This window comes from Physeter macrocephalus, chromosome 21 (genome assembly GCF_002837175.3).
Source record: "Physeter macrocephalus isolate SW-GA chromosome 21, ASM283717v5, whole genome shotgun sequence".
Taxonomy (NCBI): Eukaryota; Metazoa; Chordata; class Mammalia; order Artiodactyla; family Physeteridae; genus Physeter; species Physeter macrocephalus.
In genome coordinates, this window is record NC_041234.1 from 91,511,517 (window position 1) to 91,534,322 (window position 22,806).

At 41.8% G+C, this 22,806-nt stretch overlaps 1 protein-coding gene across 5 annotated transcripts in view; it reads right to left on the reverse strand.

The window, feature by feature from the left end:
* Nucleotides 1-12,625: 12,625 nt before the first annotated feature.
* Nucleotides 12,626-22,806, reverse strand: part of KLHL13 (kelch like family member 13) — a 180,755-nt gene continuing 170,574 nt past the window's right edge. For 4 of the 5 annotated variants that reach the window (XM_024128147.2, XM_007121534.2, XM_055081743.1 and 1 more), the window contains 2 exons: nucleotides 16,339-16,452; nucleotides 13,092-14,231 (listed from right to left, as the gene is read on the reverse strand). In XM_024128147.2, the coding sequence (XP_023983915.1) occupies nucleotides 13,744-14,231; nucleotides 16,339-16,452 (602 nt within the window). In that variant the 3' untranslated portion in view covers nucleotides 13,092-13,743. Of the gene's footprint in view, nucleotides 14,232-16,338; nucleotides 16,453-22,806 lie in introns of all 5 variants that reach the window. The other variant, XM_007121533.2, reaches the window with a different exon arrangement.

The following is a 22,806-nucleotide window of genomic DNA, read 5'->3' on the forward strand; positions in this document are numbered from 1 at the left end:
TGTATTGTTTCTGCATGGAGCCCCCTCCCTCTGTCCAGAACAGCTCTCGCCCCCTGATTGTCCGGGTGGGGTGGGGGGGAGAGTCAGCCTTTGGACAGGCGTCCGCCCCCCCCCCCACCCCGGCTGCCAGCCTCCAAAATAAAGCAAACTTTCCTTTCCACCAACTTGGCCTCTTTATCGGCTTTTGAGCGGCGAGCAGCCAGACCCCACTTCTGGTTACAGTACTGTAGAGTCCCTGAAATTTTCCACATAAACAATCAGATGATCTACAAACAGGGACGGTTTTCCTCGTAAAGAAAAACTCAAACAACAAACATAGTTTAAAAAGAGAAAGGAAAACATTTGAAAATGTACTCCTCAAAGTTCTGTAAAAGCACTAGAAAACTACAGGTATCTTTTACATTCTCGTTACATTATCTGCTAGTATTCTCCTGGAGGAGTGAGACCACAGGAAGCCCACCGTTCTGTTTTGTGGCGTCAGGATACTGAACAGATTTTTCTGGCTTAAGTGGTTGAGGAAGCCAGTCAGAGCTATTGATCCCAGTGGTGGTGGGGTGAAGAAGGGGTCAGTGGAGATGGCTGGTGTCTTAGTAAAAAATACCACAGCCTGGGTGGCTTATAAACAACAGAAATTTGGGGGGAAGGGATAAATTAGGAATTTGGGATTAACAGATACAAACCACTATATATAAAATAAACAACCGGGTATAGCACAGGGAACTATATTCAGTATCTTGTAATAAACGATCATGGAAAAGAATCTGAAAAAGAGTATATATGTATAAAGCTGAATCACTTTGCTGTACACCAGAAACTAACACAACGTTGTAAAGCAACTATACTTCAGTAAAATAAAATAAACCAAAGAAACAACAGAAATTTATAACTCACAGTTGTTGGGGCTCGGCGGTCTAAGTCCAAGGGGCTGGCAGATTCTGGGGAGAGGCTGCTTCCTGGTTTCTAGACGGCTGTCTTTTCTCAGTGTCCTCACATGGCAGAAGGGACAAGCTAGGTCTCTGAGGCCTCTTTTATAAAGGCACTAATCCCATTCGTGAGGGCTCTTATGGCCAAATCACCTCCCAAACGCCCCACCTCCAAATACCATCATCCCCTTGGAGATTAGGATTTCAGCATATGAATTTTATGGGGACACAAACATTCAGACCATAGCAGCTGGCTTCCAGTGAATCAAAGAGCCAACACCGTCCCTAGAACACCCCAGTTTAGAAGGAAAGCCTTCGTGTGTAACTTTAACACAATAAATGAGGTGGAAAATCTGGGTGAGAATCCCGAACGACACAGGCATCCTGAGGCCTCCTCAGTCACAAAACTCAACGTTCCCTCATTCTTGTGCCGGGGCCTGTGAGTCACAGGCCCCGGCCTCCCTGGGATCTGTTTCTCAGGCCAAGAAACAGCGGGGGTGGACTGGACATGAACTCCTGTTGATGGGTATATGCTCCCTGCATTCCAGAAGTACCAGGACCAAGATCCTTCTCTCTGCTTTCAGGCATCCCTGCTAAGCCTTTCTGCAAGTTCCTGGCCTCCTGCACTCAAGTCAGTCCAGCTCGAGGCTGTCCATCTCCCTCTGGATACATCTTCCACCTCATTTCTGCCATGGCCCACACCCACTGCAGCCTTGATCTGTCTGAAACACTGAGGGTCAGACAGAGCCCCCTGTCATATGCTGGCACCTTGGCAGGCTTCAGGCAACTCACTCAACTCTTCTTCCTTTGATCAGAGACTATACACCTCTCCTCTTAGATTTCACAGAAAGCAGTAGTAGACATAGATGGATTTCACTGTTTTCCTGCCTCTATACAGACTGATGGGACAAGCCTGAAAACAATAATAACAACAGAATATATTTCACTGTCTCTTTGCCTCTCTTTGAAAGTGGAGGATGGATCAACAACAAGGTCTTACTGTATAGCATAGGGAACTATATCCAATATCCTGTGATAAACCATAACGCAAAAGAATATTTTTAAAAATGTGTATATATACGTATAACTGAATCACTTTGCTGCACAGCAGAAATTAACACAACACTGTAAGCCAACTATACTTCAATTTAAAAATATTGATTAAAAAATGAAATAAAGATTAAAATTGAGGAAATCAAGCAAAAGAGACTAAGACAAAAATATCACACATATAAATAATATTGGAAATGAGAACAAGTGATCCATAAAATGAAAGTGATGAGACATCTATGAACACCTTTTTGCCAATAAACTTAAAAATAGATGAAATTGAAAAAAAAAAAAACTGGAGGGGATCCCAGTTTTCACTGAGTCGCCATTCCCAACGGAGCCTCCATCCTCTGTGCTATGTTAGCAATTGAGAGGTCTTCTGCCCGTGACTATAGTGTCGCCGCCGCTCTTCTTGTCCCTCCAGTGGCTGGCCTTTCCTCAGGCTCTTATTACTGTGCTGGATCCCTCCAAGCCATGGCCACTGTCACAGGGTCCTCCCTAGTTCCGATCATGGTCACTATCACTCAGAGGGCGAGTGTTTGGTGAAAAATTCCTCAAGAGATGGTTTCCCCCCTTGTGTTGTTGCTACCCCCTCGAAAGAACTCTGGCTTGGGCTCTTCTCAACCCTTGCCAATGACTGTGGGTCTGTGGCCAAAACATCTGCCAACTCTCAAGAGCCTCTCCCGCTCTCAAGAACGTGGAATAAGGGTCCACTCTCCCTCACGTAACCAAAGAGCCATTTTCCAGAGACATCCGGGTGGTGTACTGGGCTCACTGTCCTACAACCGACTGTGCTCTTCTATCTGACCCTTAGTCAGTCCACCCCGACCCCCAGCTCCCCAGGCCAAGCAACTGTCGCTTTCCTACATATATTTAGAGTCTGAGCACATTAGGTGGGTGGCTCTCTGGGCTCTTGGATCTTTGTGAGCCTGTCTGTTTGCTACATAGAAGAAAAGAACAGATCGAAAACTTAGCGCGGAGTGAGTGAAATGCTCAGTGTGTGGGTTCACTAAAAGACACTCATTGCCCTCTCCTGTTTTTTTTTTCCCCGTGGCATGTGGGATCTTAGTTCCCCACCAGGGATCAAACCCGTGCCCCCTGCAGTGGAAGCACGAATCTTAACAACTGGACCGCCAGGGAATTCCCCATGCTCCCTCCTATATAATCTGTTGGAACATTTCAATTTTCCATGGTGCCTTCCTGGATTTTTGGCGACTGCAAGACAGCCCCTGGCTATCCATGCAGCAGCATGAGTGGTGTGGCTAGGACACCCCTGACGAATGGGTGCCCCAATCTTATCGGGGCCACCCTCACAGATATCCAAGAAAATGGGACATGCAGGACTCGTTCTATGAGGGTGCTGTCCGCTTCATTCCACAAAGAGGAAAGCGGCAGATATGGGGGAGCCCTGCCCAATGTGTTCATGACGCAGTTCTCCCTCCTCCCTCACCACCTTCAGACTCCTAAGCCCAACCTCTACAAAGGGGTCAGCTCTCCAGCTCATTCAAAACTCTGTCTCCTTAACCTGTGACCACACACAGTGTTTCCCTTGGATGCAAACTTGGTAGTGCCTCCCTGATGGACGAGTGGGTATTCTTTCACCTTCCAAAGACTCCCACCCTTTCCGTGTACTTACTCTCAGATCTCTCTCTCTCTTTCAGATATGCTCCTGGAAAAGAACCAGATCTGCCCACTTCCATGAAGAGGTAAGTGACTGAGGGGGATTCAAAGAGGAAATCTATCAAAGGGGAGAAAAGAGAAAGAGCAACCACCAGATGTGACAGATGGGCAGCCATGTCCCAGGCGCCCCTGACAAAATATTCCTTCTGTGGCCTCTCTGGATGGAGCTCCGTTCATGAGCTTTCTTCTTAAATGATAGTAATGGGAGTCCTTTGAGACACTGGCCTCACTGGCCCCAGAGTCTCCCTCAGGCTCCAGGCTCAGGACACAAAACAATTGGGCCCCCACTATAGAATTTAAAGAATCTTTCATTCAAAAATACATACATACATACCTGTCGAGCCCTGTGAAACTTCCCTACCTGACCTGACCAGGCCAGGATGGCCATCTCTGCCCCTTGACATCTGTACACTGAAGGGCAGTGTGTCTAATTCCCTAGACTTCCTGGGACCTTGCCTTCTCAGGCCCTCACAGCTCCTGCCCTGCAGAACGATCAGTACCATCAGCTAAGTTTCCCCACGTCATTAAAATCTGTATCTGCACACTGCTAAGTAGAAATGAACGAGTGAGTGTAAACACGAGGGACCTCAGAAAGCAGGCACACAGAAAGCAGTCAGAAAATACGATTCTGTCACAGAACCCTAGGAGTCTCACAGAAGTAATTCACCGGGCCCAGCTCTTGAGCACGTCCCTGTGTTCCCCTGGTCCATCCTGGAGACTGGGGTTTCCTCTGTGATAGCCATCCAAAGCTTCCTGCTGGAAACCCTGGTCCAGAGGGTCCGGGCCCTGCTTCGATCATTTGTAATCAATTTCTCGCTACCAACCTTAGCGCGTAACTTTGGGTTTGGAGTTTTTCCTCTTATGAAAAAGAAGCAAACCACGCCTCAGAGGTCGTGACTCAGTTTCCCCCTGTATTTTGCTCTTGATTCTCCACTTGACAAGAGAGGTCCACAGTTTACACCAAACGGACAGAGCCCACAGTCCCCTGAGGTTCTGACTCCGGCACTGGGCTTCAGGAGCTCCCCCAGGATTGAGCAATGCGCAGGGCTTTTATAGATGGAGGGAGCGGGCTACGTGCAGAAACTGCGGAGTCAGCTCTGACCGTCATCTTGAAGTCGGTCACGTGGTGGTCTGACCAGTGTCATCCTGATTGTTTTAAGTACAGTTAATCTTCAGTTCCAGGGTCGTAGCAGATGGGGTTCCCTCACTGATATCTGCAATCTACTCTCGTCCCCTCTCTGACTTCACGATCTCAAGCCCCATGAGATCTTTTCGACTGACAGACGCTGCATGAGATTCTGCCAGTTCCTTGGCAACGCATTGCCTCTTAAATCAAAGAGATGAGACTCTTTTGCTGGGGCAGCGTCTGCTAGTGCTTCACCACGATTGTCTCTTTCTTCTTCTGAGTCCAACCTTAGATTTTATTTCCTAGCCTCCTTGAAAGTTGTGTGGGAAGTTGTGTACCACAGCCAGATCTGGCCCGCAAATCCTCTCACTTGCTCCTCAGCTATTCCCTCCTCTCCGATTGGCGCTCACCGGGATGGAGACGATCGTGGCTATTTGGGAAGCTGTAGATGGGAGAGCTGGCTCCTGAGCGACTGCGTGGAGGAGAGCCGCCCTCAGACCCAGGACACGGCTTGCCTGGTACATGGGTACGAAGTAAAAATGATGACTTTATCATTTGGGGGTCTGTGTGTTACAGCAGTTTAGCCTACCTTAAGAAATATTTGTAAAAACTCGCTTTTGCTCAGTTCTGTACCCACAGATGCCCCAGGCATGCTTCTCAGCCTTCTGGCCCCGTTCTTGAGAGCTCTGAACAAATGTCACCCTTCCGAACCCGTGATGGAAAATTCTATCGTTGGAAATATTTTCACTGATGATGATCATTAGCCCTTTCGGGCCATTAGTCTAAGGCTATGGACTAATTGAATTGAATCCAAAAAAGAGATGCCTAGCCCTTCCCAAGTGGGAAGGGCTCATTCAGAGTCATCAGAGGGGGGCAGGAAAGGGAGACTAATTTTTTTTTAATTTTTAATTTTATATTGGACTATAGTTGATTTACAAGGTTGTGTTAGTTTCAGGTGTACAGCAAAGTGATTTAGTTATACATATTCATATAGCTATTCCTTTTTGGATTCTTTTCCCATGTAGGTTGTTACAGAGTATTGAGTAGGAAAAGGAGACTTCAGATTGCTGTGTCCTCAGTTGTGCCAGGAAGTTTTCAACTTGAAGGCTCTTTACCAGAAATGAAGACTTGTCACTTTACATTTCATTTTCAGTATTAAAAATTTCAGCATGAGGAAGAAGGCGGCGGATGGGCCGCCCAGCAGCCTGTGTGCCTGACTCAGCTCCTCTGCCAACTCCCTGACTTCAGATACCTGACTTCGGAAGAACGTAGCCCTGGCTGTGACCGCCCCTGCCCTCCGCACTGGATCAGTCTGACTGGTTGCCCAGCACCACACAACCTGACATTGCCATGACCTTGCAAACCTCTCACTCCTGAATCAGTTGTCTCAAACATTTTATTCTGGACTCCTAATTGGTGGAGACGTACAGCCTATGTACACACATCCAGAAGCCTCCCAAATACATCCACACCTTCCCTGTAACCTTCTCAATGCCTCTAGCAGGAGAGATTGTGATCATCTCTCTTACCTGAGGGTATCAAAGACTTGGTGGGAAAAAGCTTCTAGTACAGGGACAGAAAGGAGGCACCAGATATAAGGTCACAGATGTCCCAGCCTTTATCAGCTCTTGCGGCCACCAGGACACCTACTCTTGCCCTTGAGTGCTCTGGCCACAAGTCACTCTAATTTGTCCCAAGGACAAAGGACCTGTTCCTGGCTAGGCCACGCTAACTGCATTTGGTGCCCTGCCACCACGTTCCCAGCCTTGTTCCGAAAATCTGCTACAGCAACTTCATTACACATTTGTTGTGTTTAACTAACAGCTTGGAGGCTGCCTTGTTAAAGACTCAAAACAAACACTTGGAGATCCTAGCTCAGATCCTGCCAGTTTTTGTCATTTTGCATTTCTGTCTCTACCGGGACCATGATGCCGTACAGTGAAGGTGATGGGCTTCCGAAGCAGGTAGGCCTGAAGGTATGTGTAGACCACAGTGAGGTGGAAGGTAGTAGGTGGAGAGGTACTTCCTGAGCCCTGAGTAGGAATCAGTTCTCCAGACAAACTCTGTTAGCTTTTGAGAAATATTTGACCTCTTGATTGGCACACACACACATTTTCCTTTGGACCCGAGTGGGGTTACTCTGTGTAGCTTGAACTTATTATTTGCCTAGACATCAATTTGGGGGACATCTTGGCTCAAAATAATTTCCCCGTTCAATGGGAATGTACCCCTTTCCAGGGATCGAGTTCCTGCCCCTCACATCAGGGCCCTGAGGCCCTTGCGTATTCATCCAAAGGTAAGCATCTAATGTAAACCCGTCCTATCGCTGTGCTTCCCAAGGAGTTTTCAGCTGACGATAGGGAGCGGGGAGCGTTTTGTCATTGTGGGGAAAGGCAGACGTTCTCCGAGCTCCCATTCCTAGCCACTGCCATGTCAAAGAGGCTGGGAAGCAACGAGTCCAACCCTGAGAGAAAAGCAGAGTCAGAGGGCTGACACTCTTTGAGTCCTTCCTCTGGTTTTCCCTGTGTCCCAGCAACAGTTCTGGTCTTCTTATGGTTGTGTAAGATGCCCCAATAACTGGTCTAATGTATTTTTTTTCTTTTAGCCTCAGCTGGTTGGAGTTTGGTTTCTATGGCTTACAGTCAGGCCCTTTTTGCCTTCTGTATTTATTCATTTCTTTATTTTGAAAGCTGTACATTTTATTTTATTTTTGGCCACACCACGCAGCTTGCGAGGTCTTAGTTCCCCGACCAGGGATCGAACCCGTGACCCCTGCAATGGAAGCACAGAGTCGACACCACTGGACCGCCAGGGAAGTCCCTGCTTTCCATATTTATTAATGTCTATTACAGCTACTGTTCCTTTTGAGAAACACCTTCGTGAAGAGATTTGTGTGACGAATCAAAATCATGGCCTGCTGCCATGATGGTGCGCCACTTATGCTACGTTCAGAGTATGTGTTCTCTTCTAATGTGGTTTCGGTGCAAATTCCTAGCAGGCTAGGGCAGACCTTATAGGTGGTTGTGGCTGCCTGGGTTTAATCACTGAGGGAACAGGTAGATTTTCAGATAAGACACGAGAACTGAGAAATCAAACCTTAGGTGATGTATCTCCTGGGGCCTCGCTCTTTGGTGTCAGGACTTCAAACAACCCAGGAGTCTTGAGTGTGTTCCTTAGTGGTGGACGGAATGGTGGGAAGAGAGCCTTTGTCACATGGACCAATGAGCAGTGCTTTCAACCATTTTTGATCAGGTCCCACATTAGAAGATTTTACTTATATTGTAACCACACACACACACACACACACACACACACACACACACACACACATATATATAAGTATTGTTTTGTGAATTTTTTTCTTTTGATGAAATACATGTGTATGTGTATATATATATAAACACATATACATAATCCAAAGAAAACTTCACAAAACAATACTTACATTTATGATGTACGGCACACTCTATTTTTTATTCCATTTCTGTAAAAAATATTTCTAAAATTGATCTTACAACTCAGTAGTTCTCAGACTTTTGGGTCTCAGGACTCCCAAACATTCTTAAAATTTGAGGATACCAAAGAGGTTGTGTTTATGCGAGTTATAGCTATTGATGTTTACTGTATTAGAAACGAACAATGAGAGGGTTTTTTTGCTTTTGTTTCTTGGCCCCCAACCAGGGATTGTACCCGGGGCCACGGCAGTGAAAGCGCCGAGTCCTAACCACTAGACCACCAGAGAACTCCCTGAGGGTTTTTTAAATACAAGAATACACAAACTCATATCCTATGACCTGACAGAGGAATGGCATCACCGTGTGTCCTTCAACCTCTGGAAAATGCCACCGTACACTTGAGAATGAGAGAATGAGAGTGAAACAGGCAAATGAGAGCTTAGTATTATGATGAGAATAGTTTTGACCTCATGAATTCCCTGAAAGAGTCTCAGAGACACCAGGTTGCCTGGACCACACTTTGGGAATTTCTGTACTAATAGGCTGTGACCCAGACTTTGAAACACATGAACCTAGAAAAAGCCTAGACTGATTTTGGACAAAGTGAACCAGTAAATCCAATTAGCTAAATTTCCTTCTCCATGTTTCCCTCTTGTTCTTCTTGAGAGAGGAGGGTATTATGGTTAATCCCCCAACAATGATTTCATGTAAGATAGTTAATCTAAGCCAATCCGTGCACCGCATTCCCCTGCCAACAGGGCCACGAGCATCTTATGTCCTGGGTTGCCTCCACCAGACTAAAGAGAATTTAAATTCCATGATTGAGGGAGAGGCTTTCTCTCTCCGTGGATGTGAACAAGGGATGCTACTGGCAGAACACAGTGTTTACAAATGCTGTTGCAAACCAAGTGGGGATATGAGGAAATGAAAAAAACCAACCTGGGAGTTTGATGACACTGAGCTAATTACATCTTGCCTGGGGCCTCCTTTATCTCCAGTGGGCTTTGCAGCTCTGTGAGAAAACACATTTCCTTATTGTTAGAGTTGGGGATTTCTGTTACTTGCAGTAAAAAAACATATTGACGCACTGAGATTTTAGGGAAGTCTTGTTAAATATCCCATCCTGTACTCTGCGGGTTACAGAGTATTTTAAAGGACACGTTGTGTGTGACCCTACCTAGCACAGAACCAACAAGTTGGGAGTTGGGGTAATTAGATCAAGTCGATCAGGGGGCAGGAGCTAGGGTTTCAAGGACGGGCTGCCCCTTCCTTATGCGTATTCTTTTATTTATAGCTTTGTGGCAAGAAAAGTTGTATTTTATTAATGCAGGCACTAGAGTCCCAGGCATTCATTTTATAAACATCTATTTTTTGTGACTTGTTCAGATGTGGCTTCTTTAGGCACCCATCCTAGCCTCCAGCACACTACATTGTAAGCATCTACCTACCCAATCAGACTGAGCTCCTTGAGGGCAGGGATTCAGTTTTATTCATCTTTGTAGACCCTAGGACTCTTCATTGACTGATACAAAATACGTTCACAGTAAATGTTTCTTGAAAGAATAAATGGGGGGCTTACCTTGTAGCACAGAGGTTAAGAATCCGCCTGCCAATGCAGGGGACATGGGTTTGAGCCCTTGTCCGGGAAGATCCCACACCCCACGGAGCAACTAAGCCCGTGCGCCACAACTGCTGAGCCTGCACTCTAGAGCCCGCGAGCCACAACTACTGAGCCCTCGTGCCACAACTACTGAAGCCTGTGCACCTAGAGCCCGTGCTCCACAACAAGAGAAGCCACTGCAATGAGAAGCCCGCGCACCGCAACAAAGAGTAGCCCCCGCTCGCCACAACTAGAGAAAGCCCGCGCGCAGCAACGAAGACCCGACGCAGCCAAAAATAAATAAATTAATTGATTAATTTTTTAAAAAAAGAATAAATGAATGATAGTGAAACACACTCTTGTAATGCAGGAGTCAACAAACTACAGACCACGGACCAAGTCTGGTCCGTGGTCTGTTTTTCTATGGCCTGGGAGCTAAAAATTTTTAAATGGCTGAAAACTCAAAAGAGGAGTCATATTTTATACTATGTGAGAATTATATGATATTCAAATTTCAGTGTCCTAAACTTTTATTAGAACACATCCTCACTCATTCATTTACATATTATCGACATTTTTGCACTACAACATCAGAGATGAGTAGCTGCCACAGAGACCAACGGCCCACAGAGATTAAAATATTTACTGATTTTTACAGAAAACGTTTGCCAACCCGTAACGTTCTGACAGTTGTGTAAAAACAATATACTCACATTTAGCAATCACTACTGATAACAGGGGGAGATGAATGACTTTTCTTCTTTCTTGTATTTACCAATTTTTCTGTATTTTGCCTTTTTATAATTACCAAGAGTTGTAAAATACTACATGACCTGACCAATTTAAAATAAAATTCCTTTAATCCCTGTGAACTTGTTTCACATTTACTTTCCTGCCCGCATACTCCAAGAGATCTCGGATGTGGAAAGGACTAAACCTGAGGTCTAGTGCCTTGAAAATAAGACACAAGAGCCAAGAATAAAATTAGAGGCAGGGCCAACTTTCCACATGAGGAAGTCTACTTACCATTCTTGGGGGGTGGGGAATACACAAAGGCCCTTGAAATGGAAAAAAAAAAAAAGGTCACAGTTGAACTAATTAAATACGACACCATTTACTTGCCCTATGGGGGCACTCTCTCCAGGTATAATGGGAGGGAATTATTTTAGCAACTTCCAAGGAAACAATACATACTTATATATTGTTAAGTCTCTAAAGTAATATTAGAGAGGAAACAGGTTCAGGTCATCATTTTACTTTTCAGGGCAAAACCTGATTATGAGATGAATTTTTTAAAAATTCTAGCAACAGGCAAAGTAGCTGTTCTCTTTCATCTTTCCCACTCTACCAACCTTGACCAGGAAGGGAAATGATGAACCTTTTGAGATTTAATGTATTCAGTAACTCCTTTTTCAAGTAGATCAAGAACCTAAGGAAGGCAAATGTGAGAAATGCTTGTAAAGCCAACTGATGACTGGCAGATATTTTTCATAAAGAAAAACTGTTAATTCGCTGTGAAGGAAAATGTGTAATAATTTACCAGCTGTTGGAATTGTTTAATAACAGCACTTGCATGACACGAATTGTTGTTCTAAATAACATATGGCCTGGATGCAGAAAAGGTAAGCTGTCAAACAGAACCTGGTGCTTTGTCATTCCCTGCGGCAAACTGCGACCGGATCACCAACCCTGTTTCCTCTTCTTTCCGGGCACACGGCTATCTGCTATTTTCCAGTCCCCTTTGGGCTTCTGTGTGGACACAGGATTAACTTCCGGCCAGCAGAACGTGGGTAGAAGTGATGCATGCCTCTTTCAAGCCCGACAGCCCTCATACCTGCAATGTTCCATTTTTCTTCTGCTGACTGAATGGAGAGGATTCCGAGGACCCAAGAGGCAGAAGAAGCCACATGATGGAAAAAACCTTTGCTGCTTGGAGGAGAGCCGCCTGACCAGGAACGCCCACACTGGACTGTGGTGGGACCATTAGTCTGTCCTGTACATGTTCCCATGTTCAGGAGGGTGTTAACTCTCTGCAAATGGCTGAATCTGATCTGCCTATAAGCAGACAACTGAAATCACGTGACCAGTTTCTCTGACTTAAGAACAATCTTGCCAAAAAGGGTTTTTCAAATTCAAACCAGGCTTCTCCTAACGTTCAAAAGTACCACTGATGGGAAAATTGTTTTCTTCGTTATGATTAACTCAAGACAGAGGCAGTGACATGGGCACTGCCAATTCTCCACTAGATAAGAACTCTGGCAACACTCTAGTTGGTTTGGAATAGCTCAGAATTTTTGGTTCAGATTTAATCTGGTCATTTGCAGATAAAGTAGGAAAGATCATACATATGGCCCTAACATAATTATCAATCTCTTACGAAAACATTTTTTCGGTCAAGAACAAATTTCTTAAGTCATTTTACACAATTCCTTCTCATTAGGCAAGATGGATCTTCTGGAAGATCGGGGAGACTGACCCCAGAAATTTCACTGCTCTTGTGGTTTAGACATATTATTACCCTGTGGGGATAGAGAGGGGTCAGTTAGCATATTCTACAAACTAATTCCTCAAAGACAACCAACAATGAGTTTTCACCAATGAAGTTTGACCTGGTCAAATTCTTTTCTTCCTTGAATGAAAGTCATTAGTATTCATTAATCCAAGCTGTTCAGTACTCTTAAGTTCTGATCATTTGGATCTTGGCATACTAAAAAAAAAAAAGAAAGGTATTTAATCAAAGGAAGCCAAAGGAAGCCAACTCAGACAAGAATAGGATACCTCACACCAAAGCGACATTAAATGTTTTTTTATTGAACAAAAAAAATAAAACATGGAAGTGGAATTCACTGAGCAAAAGCAGCTCACCAGGTGGAGCTGCTATACCTTGTGCTAAATAATCTTATGAACTGAGTATACAGAATACATATAATATGTAAGTTACCTCAACAGCAAAGGAGAAGGTGTAGATTACAGTTTTGGAAGGAAAAATTTGGCCAAATGACAAATTCAGTTGCTCAAAATTTCTAGCCCTTATTCACCTAAATTCAGTATGATTCTACATACGTGCATTCAGTACGTGCATACTGAATTCCCATTTTAATGGAAGCTGCTTTTTGGAAGAAATTTCAAAGTTTTCTTTTTTGCATTTGTTTGACGTGCTACTCAGTTTTTAAAATTCTTCTATTTGATATATGTGTGTGTATATATTCATACACACTTAAAAAACCCCAAAGCCTTGCTTACAAGTTGAGGGGTCATGCTGTTTTTTTTAAACTAATATTCGTGAATTACAATTATTCTTTCTCCTGTGTGTCTAAGAAACTTGATGTGTTCTCAATGTACCCCACAGACAGGTGGGCTGACAGATATGTCAAAAATACTTTATGAAAAGAGGGAGGTAGCTCACGCGAGTTGGCAACCTTTTGTCTATTGTTTCCTGTTGGAGCGGGCTACCTCCCTTTCACATCTCACAATCAAAGATGAAAGGAAAACTTTTTACTTTGAAGCCTAGTTAGCACAGTTGTACATTTACTATAATCCACCTTCAACTTGGTTTATTGGGCTTTCTAATGTAAGATGACAAATACCTTACACCCAGTACACAGCATCAAAAAAGTACTGCAGAAACATCTTATAGACAATACCTTGCCTTGCTTTTTTTTTTTCTCTTCGTATGTTAAACATCAGCTTCTATGGGATACATTTCCAGAATGGTTTTGTTACCACTTTATAAACACTCGAAGCCAAACAAACAGCACAAAGAACATCAATGTCGTCTTTTTTTCCAATATTTGTATCAATTACTGGAGGCTAATCCTAACATACACTACTTAAGGGGGAGGGCGAAAGAAGAGAATTCAGGACACATTGCAAAGATAGGACTACAGCATCTTAGTTGTAGGGATGATCTTAAGGTGCAGAAAGAGGGGACTCTCTAGAAGGTGATGGTGTGGTTTCTTCAGGTGGAAAAACTGTGAGTGTGCAAGCTCGGATGCCACCCAGGGACTCTGGGAGATCAAAAACCTTATGCCATTCATCTTTATCTGGATCATATTTCTGCACTATCTCTACCATACAACGATTATTCCATGAATACCCACCAACCACGTAGATTTTATTTTCAAAGACAGCGACCCCAACATCACTCTGCCCTCTTAACATGGCAGCAATTGGGGTCCACTGGTCAAGGATCGGTGAGTAGTATTCACAGCTTAGGACATCATCATAATCGCTTGTTCCTCTGAAGTGATTGCCACCAATGACATACAGCCTTTCTCCCACTGTACACATGCAATGCAGACCTCTGACAGTGGTCATTGGTGCCTTCTGGATCCATTTGTCAGTATCAGGGTCAAAGCACATGAGCTCCTTTTGGAAAGTGTCATGAGTAATTCCTCCTAAAGAATGAAAATTATAGGCATGAGGTAAACAGATTATTACAAAAATGCAAAAGTAAATAGGAGGATCTCTGTCACAGGTCACAGATAATTAACTTCTATCCAGGTATTATGACATTTTAGAGCTTATCAACCTTGTTCCTATAAATGTCTCCCTGCTATACTTTCTCTGGATTAAAAATAAAGAAAATAACATCTTCATCTCCTTAAAGAACAAAAAGGCAGCTTATATTATTGTAATGACTTTCTCAAACAGAGACCCATGGGATTTAAGAGGCTTTACAGAATGAAAATGTATTTTGGCCACTCTTAGAGTCGGGTTTACAGGAAATGCCAACTACAAAGCATCATTCACTCCTGCTGCTAGGGCACTTTAAAGCCTAGGTGCCCGTTTCCTCATTTGTCCAATAAAATGTCCACTCTAGTTCTCTCATTAGGATTGTGACTCTGAATTGAAATAAATCACAATGCTTTGGAAAAGTCGAAGGAGTTGTGCAAATGTACAAGCTTATACGAATATTCGGAACTGATTATTTTTGTAGAGTTTTGGGTGGGTAGGGTGAGGGTGGGTAGTGTCCTCTCTTAAAAAGCTAAAGAATTAGAATGCTGAATATATATGGAATTTTGTAGGTACAGCGATTCGTTGTTGCTCTATTGAGTCTATATCATCTACAAAGTATATTCTTAGAGCACATCTAAATCAGTCTGTACAATGAAAGTAGCAGACTATATAGTCTGCAGATTAGGGAGAAAACGAAACTAATCTTTAGCCATATCATTCAAAGCTCTATTGTCTGGTGGCCAGATGGCAATCCATTTTTTTTCTGCTTTTAGATATTTTTTCTGTACTTCACTGAATTGCCAGCAAGCAAAACAGTGCTCTTTGGTTTGAAACTCAGCTGTGGTTCCTAGCCTACTCCTGACTGGGAAGGTCATTTGTGCAATGTATCGTAGTTATGCCAAAGCTCCACTAGAACAATTCGAATGTCATTTTTTTTTCCCCCAGAGGACTTGGAGCTCTCCTTATAATGGCATAGCAGCTACACACGTAAAATAGGTGGACGGTGTAAATCATTGATTAGTGGAGCATATGATTTCCTGGATGGCTCTTTCCATATAAGACATCCCATAGTTGCTCATATATTTAACACCAGAAACCTGCCAATCATACACTACAGGCCTTTCCCTGATCCTTCTTCATTACAGACTTCATAAGGCAGCGTTCCGAGACTCAGACCACAAACATCACCTTATCGCCTTTGTTCTCTAATAGCGTAACTGCTGGCCTGGCACTGGCAGGCCTTCAAAAGGGGGAAAACTCTCAGAGGTAGACTATGTCAGGGCCAAATGGTAAGAACCTGAATAACGGAATAAAATTTCAATACCTGAAGTGAACATTACATTAAAATAAGACTCCTTTCTAAATTCTACAGCAGGATGATTTGAACACCAACAGTTTGAGGATGAAAGTTGTTACTGGGACACTGAGCCAACTGCAGCCGTTTCAGAATTTTTTATTAGAAAAATATATGTGCATGTGGCCAAAATACAGGTAATCAGCACAGAATTATTTATGCAATGACACCACAGTAGAATCCATTATAATGCTAAGGACAAGAGAAACATATATTATGGGTTGCACTAAATGAGAGAATGAACATTATTATGCATTATATGTATATTGGTAGCAAGTTTTATGCACAGTAGAGCTTATATGTTACATAATGATATACTTCCTCATAGAGTTTAGCTAAATTCTGAATAAAAATGAATTAAATGTTGTTATAGAGAATATGAATGGTGGATATTAGAGTACTGAGTTATTGGAGTACAGAGTATGGGGACTGAAAGGCAAGGTGGAGAAGCTGAAAGCTTTCCAATTTCTTCTAAGTAAGGTATTTACAGTAGGATTGGTTTGCTGCTAGTCTTATAAACTTATAAAATGCCAAAGGATTCATATGCAAATGTACACACAAAATATATTCTAAAATCAATACAAATTATATTTTGGTTATCCATTTCCAGGATTATTATTAACACCAGATGGAAAGATGGCAACATAGCTAAAAGTCTATGTATTATATTAATTGCATTTGCAATTATTTACCTGAAATATACATTACGCCTCCATACACAGTTCCAGCATGGCCATAGTGGGGCTCACTCATTTTGGCAACGTAGGTCCATTCATTTGTTCTTGGATTGTAACATTCCACTGTAGCTGTTGTTTAAAAAATAAAAAGAAAGAATGAATTTTTAAAAATGATTTATAATTTCAAATTTAGCAATTAATTACTTTTCCTTTCAGGTGGAACAATAATAATATCCAAATAACTGAAACATTTCTATTATAGCTATGAGATATTCTTTGGGGGTCACTTATACTAGTTATTGACATTATGTTAATAATATGAACCATTAATACATTGATACATGTTACATCAGACGAGCTACGTAATATAATAAGGTAACATTTCTGTTGCTGAAGAAATCACTAGGATTTCTCTTCTTCTAGGATCTTGTTACATCTTTATAATTTGACATTTCTCCCATTTCTTTGCTCTAAATATGTGGGAAGAAAAGATGAAAACGATCACAAGGAAGAAAACCACTTCGATTCTATATGATACACCATATAGGAAACAAAGGTTAACAGATATGAAGCAAAAATTTAAGTTGAAAATGAAAGTATGCACACTGCCTGGTGTATGTTTTGATGCCTATTGCTTTATTTTACATCCAGACTACAAAATGGACACTGACAATAATTTTTCAGTATTTACACATTAAAGCCAATAGCTTGTATATAACCACCCAATACCACCGTAGCCAGTACTGCTCTTAACTTGAAGATGATTAGCAGCATAATATGAAGTTAAGATTTTTATTAGGGGTACTTCCTCTCAGTAACAAATTTATCATCTTTAACATAAAGTATTTGAGAAGTGGCCTCATCTTACTTAAATATCAATCTGTTATAACCTCAAGACTAGAACAATGACAGTCCAGACAGATAGAAAATGTGATCTTTTTTAAAAGGCAGAAAAACAATAGGGATGTTAGGAGGACTCTGGTCGAAAGTACAACATCTAGATTGATTTGAAAAGTTTATACTATTTATGGCAGACATTGCCACTTGCTAACCCAAATGCTTGTCTCCACTAACCTTGCTTTTTTCTTACTAACAGAACCACAACACTGCTCAGGAAAGCACTGTGCCCAACTCAAAATAAAATTCAAATGAGCAGGTTCCCTTGAAGCTGGGATTGATGATATGATACAGTTGTAGGCAATGGAATGGAAGCAGGAGGATACTAAGTGGGGCTATTTGATCAAGCCACCGGAATAAAATTTGGTTACTTGCAGCCAAATGCAATCCTAATTGATGAATCATCCTTTGAACAAGTTTTCCTATTTAAGAAAACAACAGTAATGTGAGAACAGGCAAAACTAGAGAGAGAGAGAGATTAATTTTCTACTCTCTTCAATAACTTCATTTCATCAAATTCACTACATGAACTACTTATTTCTCCTCTAACAACACCTGTATTATACCACTTCTCATATCCCTTTACTGATTTCCTTTTCTACTTCAGTTTTGAATTTTCAGTCTTATTTCAAAGGCTTTTAACTGTTCTCTTTTTTTGTCTCTTGTTAGCTTTGTTCATTGCTTCAGGCTTGGACCCTTACCAACTCTATTTCTTCTAAAGCCTCCCATCAGGTAGCAAGATCCTGCAAAATCTTGCCCCCAAATAAGGGCTATTTCCACAATCAATGACAAACTAAAACTGTTTGCTCCAATACTGTTTGTGACTATTTTCAGTCACTGGATGTCTTTTTTTTTTTTTTAATTAATTTATTTTTGGCTGCGGTGGGTCCTCGTTGCTGCACGCGGGCTTTCTCTAGTTGCGGTGAGCGGGGGCTACTCTTCGTTGTGGTGCGCGGGCTTCTCACTGCGGTGGCTTCTCTTGTTGTGGAGCATGGGCTCTAGGTGCGCGGGCTTCAGTAGTTGTGGCGCACGGGCTTAGTTGCTCTGCAGCACGTGGGATCTTCCCGGACCAGGCCTCAAACCCGTGTCCCCTGCATAGGCAGGAGCATTCTTAACCACTGCGCCACCAGGGAAGTCCTGGATGTCTTCTTGAATGTTCAGTTCCATTTGCCTTCAGCATGACTTTTGCCTAATTGACAAGCAAAATCCTCCTGAATGTATATCATTATCTCCCTCTCTACACTTACAGAGGATCTACTATATTGACTGGCATCAGCAAAGTAATTAATGGTAGGGTTTTATCCGATAGAAGAATGTAGTCTAATCACACATCCTATCAGAAGGGTTTTTGGTTTTTTGTTTTTTTTTTTTTGCATTATGCGGGCCTCTCACTGTTGTGGCCTCTCCCGTTGCGGAGCACAGGCTCCGGACGCGCAGGCCCAGCGGCCATGGCTCACGGGCCCAGCCGCTCCGCGGCATGTGGGATCCTCCCGGACCGGGGCATGAACCCGTTTCCCCTGCATCGGCAGGCGGATTCTCAACCACTGCGCCACCAGGGAAGCCCTATCAGAAGGGTTTTAAAGACTTCTTTCCATCTATTTGATGTCAAAGGTAGCTTTTACTCCAGTTCTACGCTTTTCTTAATGAAGAATTCTGCCTTGAACTTTGAAATTTCTAGACTGTTACACTTTCTTTACGTCTAATTCAACCTGGTCTGATGCAGTTTGCATTAGTTTCCTCTTACTCTTTTTATAGGGAGCTAGAATCTGAATAGCTATTCACTCTTTACGATTATTAAAATTTTCCTATGTAGAAAGATAATGCTGTTCTTCTATCACTGAGTTAATTGCATTTTTTTGGTAATGGGGGTTATAAGAATCCGTCTATACTTTCTCATACAGAGGGCCCTGAAGTGTAAGATGGCTATTAATCACCAATAACACAACAAGTATATAATAGTTCATCATCCCTAAACTTGTCTTCTTCCAGCTAGATAACCCATCTCCTTTAGCTTTTCCCATCATTTAATCTTTATTGTCAACCTTTGGCTTTCTCTTTCTCCATGCAGGATTGTTATTGTTATTAGTAAAATCAATACATGTAGTTTTAAAATAGAATATATCTAATTAACAAGTCTATATATTGATACATGCCCTTAGTTCTATTTTCCATATTTACAAGGCAATGAGATGTTAGGGGGAGGGGACACAGGATGAGCAAGCAAGGAGTTGGAGCCACAAAGCAGGGAGTCCATCACAGTCTATGACAGGTGGGAATGGTAATGAGGTAATTGGGAAAATCTAGAACAGGGGAGGTCAGGCAAACTACAGCCCGTAAGCCAAATCCAGTACGTCGTCTGCTTTTGTATGGCCAACAGGATCAAAATATGAATGGCTTTTACATTTTTAAAGAGCTGGAAACACAAATCAAAAGAATAGTTTGTGAAATATGAAAATTATATGGAATTCGAATTTCCGTGTTCACACATAAAGCTTTACTGGAACACAGCTTCACTCATTTGTTTATAAACAAATTGTCTATAGTTGCTTTCATAATACAATAGCAGAGCTGATTAGTTGTGACAGAGATCCTACAGCCTGCAAAGCCAAAAAGATTTCCTTTCTGGCAATAGGGATCAGTTTTCTGATTCCTATTCTAGAGAACCACCTTCAGTAGTCTGGTGGCCTAGTATTTAAATCAGAGACCCTCCCTAATTTAAGAATTACACTTCGGTTGGTTATTTCACACAACTCATCAGGGACTCTTATTTTCTCAGGTGATTCCACTGGAGTTCAGAATCGCGCACAAGGGATGACGTGGAATTTACTTGTTCTCTGAGGTTAGGGAAGAGATTAGTCCCGAAGAAAACCATTTGGACAATAATGGCTCCCACAAAGAGGGGATGGTCTCTAGAATCCTAGAGTGCCAATTGGTAATATGTCGCTTAATAAAGAAACTGCAAATCCATTAAGGGATATGGATGCATTTGAAAAATTTCAGTAATTTTATTGTACATTTATTTGGAAAAATCTAACACGTTTTCTACAAGTTATTTCATTATTTGAAACCCTGACTTATTTGACTGAAGTGAAAGATCTCTCAGCTGTCATATTTCTCCTCAAAACAGAAAACCTCAATGGAAGATCAATTTCTTATATGACAATTTTGAAAGATACCAGAAATAACTGACTCCTTTTTCACTTAAGTGACAGCTACTCTAAGCTTTCCCCAGTTTCCCACTGTACCCAGTGTCAAAGGAAAGTAGCATTTCTAAGGAATTATATTTCAGCAATAAGCCAGGCTCACGCACACACTAACAGTATCGTTTTTATGTACTATGGGCTTGGGTCCATACACTCCATGGCAAGATTTTAAAAGGCTAAATGCATTAAAATGATCTAAAATGTCTTGCAAACGCTGCCACTGTTTTCTTTTCATCATTATATGCAGGCAATGGTTATTGTGTGTATGAAGAATAAATGATGTACTGGTACTAATGAACCTGTTAAACTGTGAAATGATTTTCCCATCAATCCCGTTTTCCTGACACCCATTCCTACTCCCCTTCTCTATTTACATAGACATATGACTATGTCAACATAATCAGTTAAGATGGAATGTTATTACAACAGATGTTAGTGTGGGGCGGAGGGAGGGGGTGTCATTAAAAAACGCTTACGGAACATGAGAAATGTTAAAACCCCGCCTCGCTGGAACATTCAGAAATATAAGCAAGCATTTCTTTAGAACCAAAATCTACTATTCTGCAAAAATAATGGGTCTAAGAAAACTACAAAGGGCAACTGACACATATCCTCTTATTTATGCAAGGAGAAACATTATAAACGGAATTCAGAAGAACACATTGATGTTCTTCTTTGGGGAGGTAATCAGGGCGGTTACATCACGTTTGGTTACCTCAACGATACGGAATGTGACGAGACGGACCCGCCTACTTCATATCCCCACATGGGTGTAAAATAGGAGGAACTCAAAGGGGTAGGGTGGGTCAGGAGGAAAAAAAACAAAACAAAACGAAGCTGCTTGCTACTTGGTTTTATATAATGACTCTTTTGGGCCTGAAGGTTCTCCTGGAATCAAGACTCTATATTTGAGTGTACTTAATAAGTCAATCACATGATTTTTAAAAAAAAAACTTCCAATATATTTTAACTTCAAATATGTAGCACAGAATGGATTTGCTGGGTATGCTGATTTTAAGGGAAGCAAACATATTCTACAAAAGCTTAGTTGCTTACAGATTCTAGGAGAAAATTTCAAACGGAAAGAAATATCAAATAGTTGCCCTCTAAATGGAATTATAGTTGTCCTTTGGTATTGAGGGTTTGTGTCTGTATTAAAATCATACATTTATTTGTGAAAACACAGTTTATGAATTAAGATAAAAATGGACCTCTGTTTACCATCTAGACGGGGAGCATTTTTTTAGAATATTTAAATCATTATCCTTAGGTTTGAGCTCTGGGTGATTGTGTTTTTAAAGTCTAAATATAATCAAACAGTTATTACAAATTTAGGAACAGCTCATGAAAAGCATGATTCTCTTGTATCCTGTCACTTTCAAACTGAAACACAGAAGACTGTTTTTAATACGAGATTAAAGGGGTGATTTCTGAAGGTCATGAGCAAGGAAGCCAGCCGCTTGCCCAACGGGGTAGTCTACTTCTTGTTTCCAATTGAGTATAACGTGGGAAGAACTCAAACAGGGTAAGGATTAAGTCAGAAGAACGAAGCCTCTAGTGCCTCAGTCTTATATAACAACTCTCCTTGGCCTGAAGATGATAAATTCTCAGAATATAAATATTAGGAACAACATATTGAAAACTTAATAGCTGCATATTAACAGAGGTGATAACATTACCAAGCAAGCAGTGACTGAAAAATGGAGCTACTTCCTTAGAGAAAAGAAGCTTCAAAATGACCACTGACTGCCAGGGCTGATGACCTATAATTTGTAAACTTGTAAAGATGAACTCACATAAGTGGTTTTTCTAAGAAAGCGTCAAGTCACTACTTGCATCTTCTGGTTATTTCCAGACACCATAAATTTAAAATAGTATAATAACATGAAAATAATGTGTGTGGGTTGGCTGAGGAAATGACAATTCTACACTAAGGGTATTAATGTGTCAAGTGCTTTTAAAAGTCTGATTATTAAAATATACTGGGAAACTTGAGTGGTTCATGATCCTGACAGCTAGTCCAACAATCTGCAAAGTCTGGCCTTTGAAAAAATTTCACTGTGACAACAAAGGGAAAAAAAAAAATGGGTAGGAAACATCAGTAACATTAAGACCACGTCACTCATACAGATTGCCAACAAACACATGAAAAGATGCTCAACATCACTAATTAGAGAAATGCAAGTCAAAACCACAATGAGGTATCACCTCACACTGGTCAGAATGGCCATCAACAAAAAATCTAGAAAGAATAAATGCTGGAGAGGGTGTGGAGAAAAGGGAACCCTCTTGCACTGCTGGTGGGAATGTAAATTGATACAGCCACTATGGAAAACAGTATGGAGGTTCCTTAAAAAACTAAAAATAGAACTACCATATGACC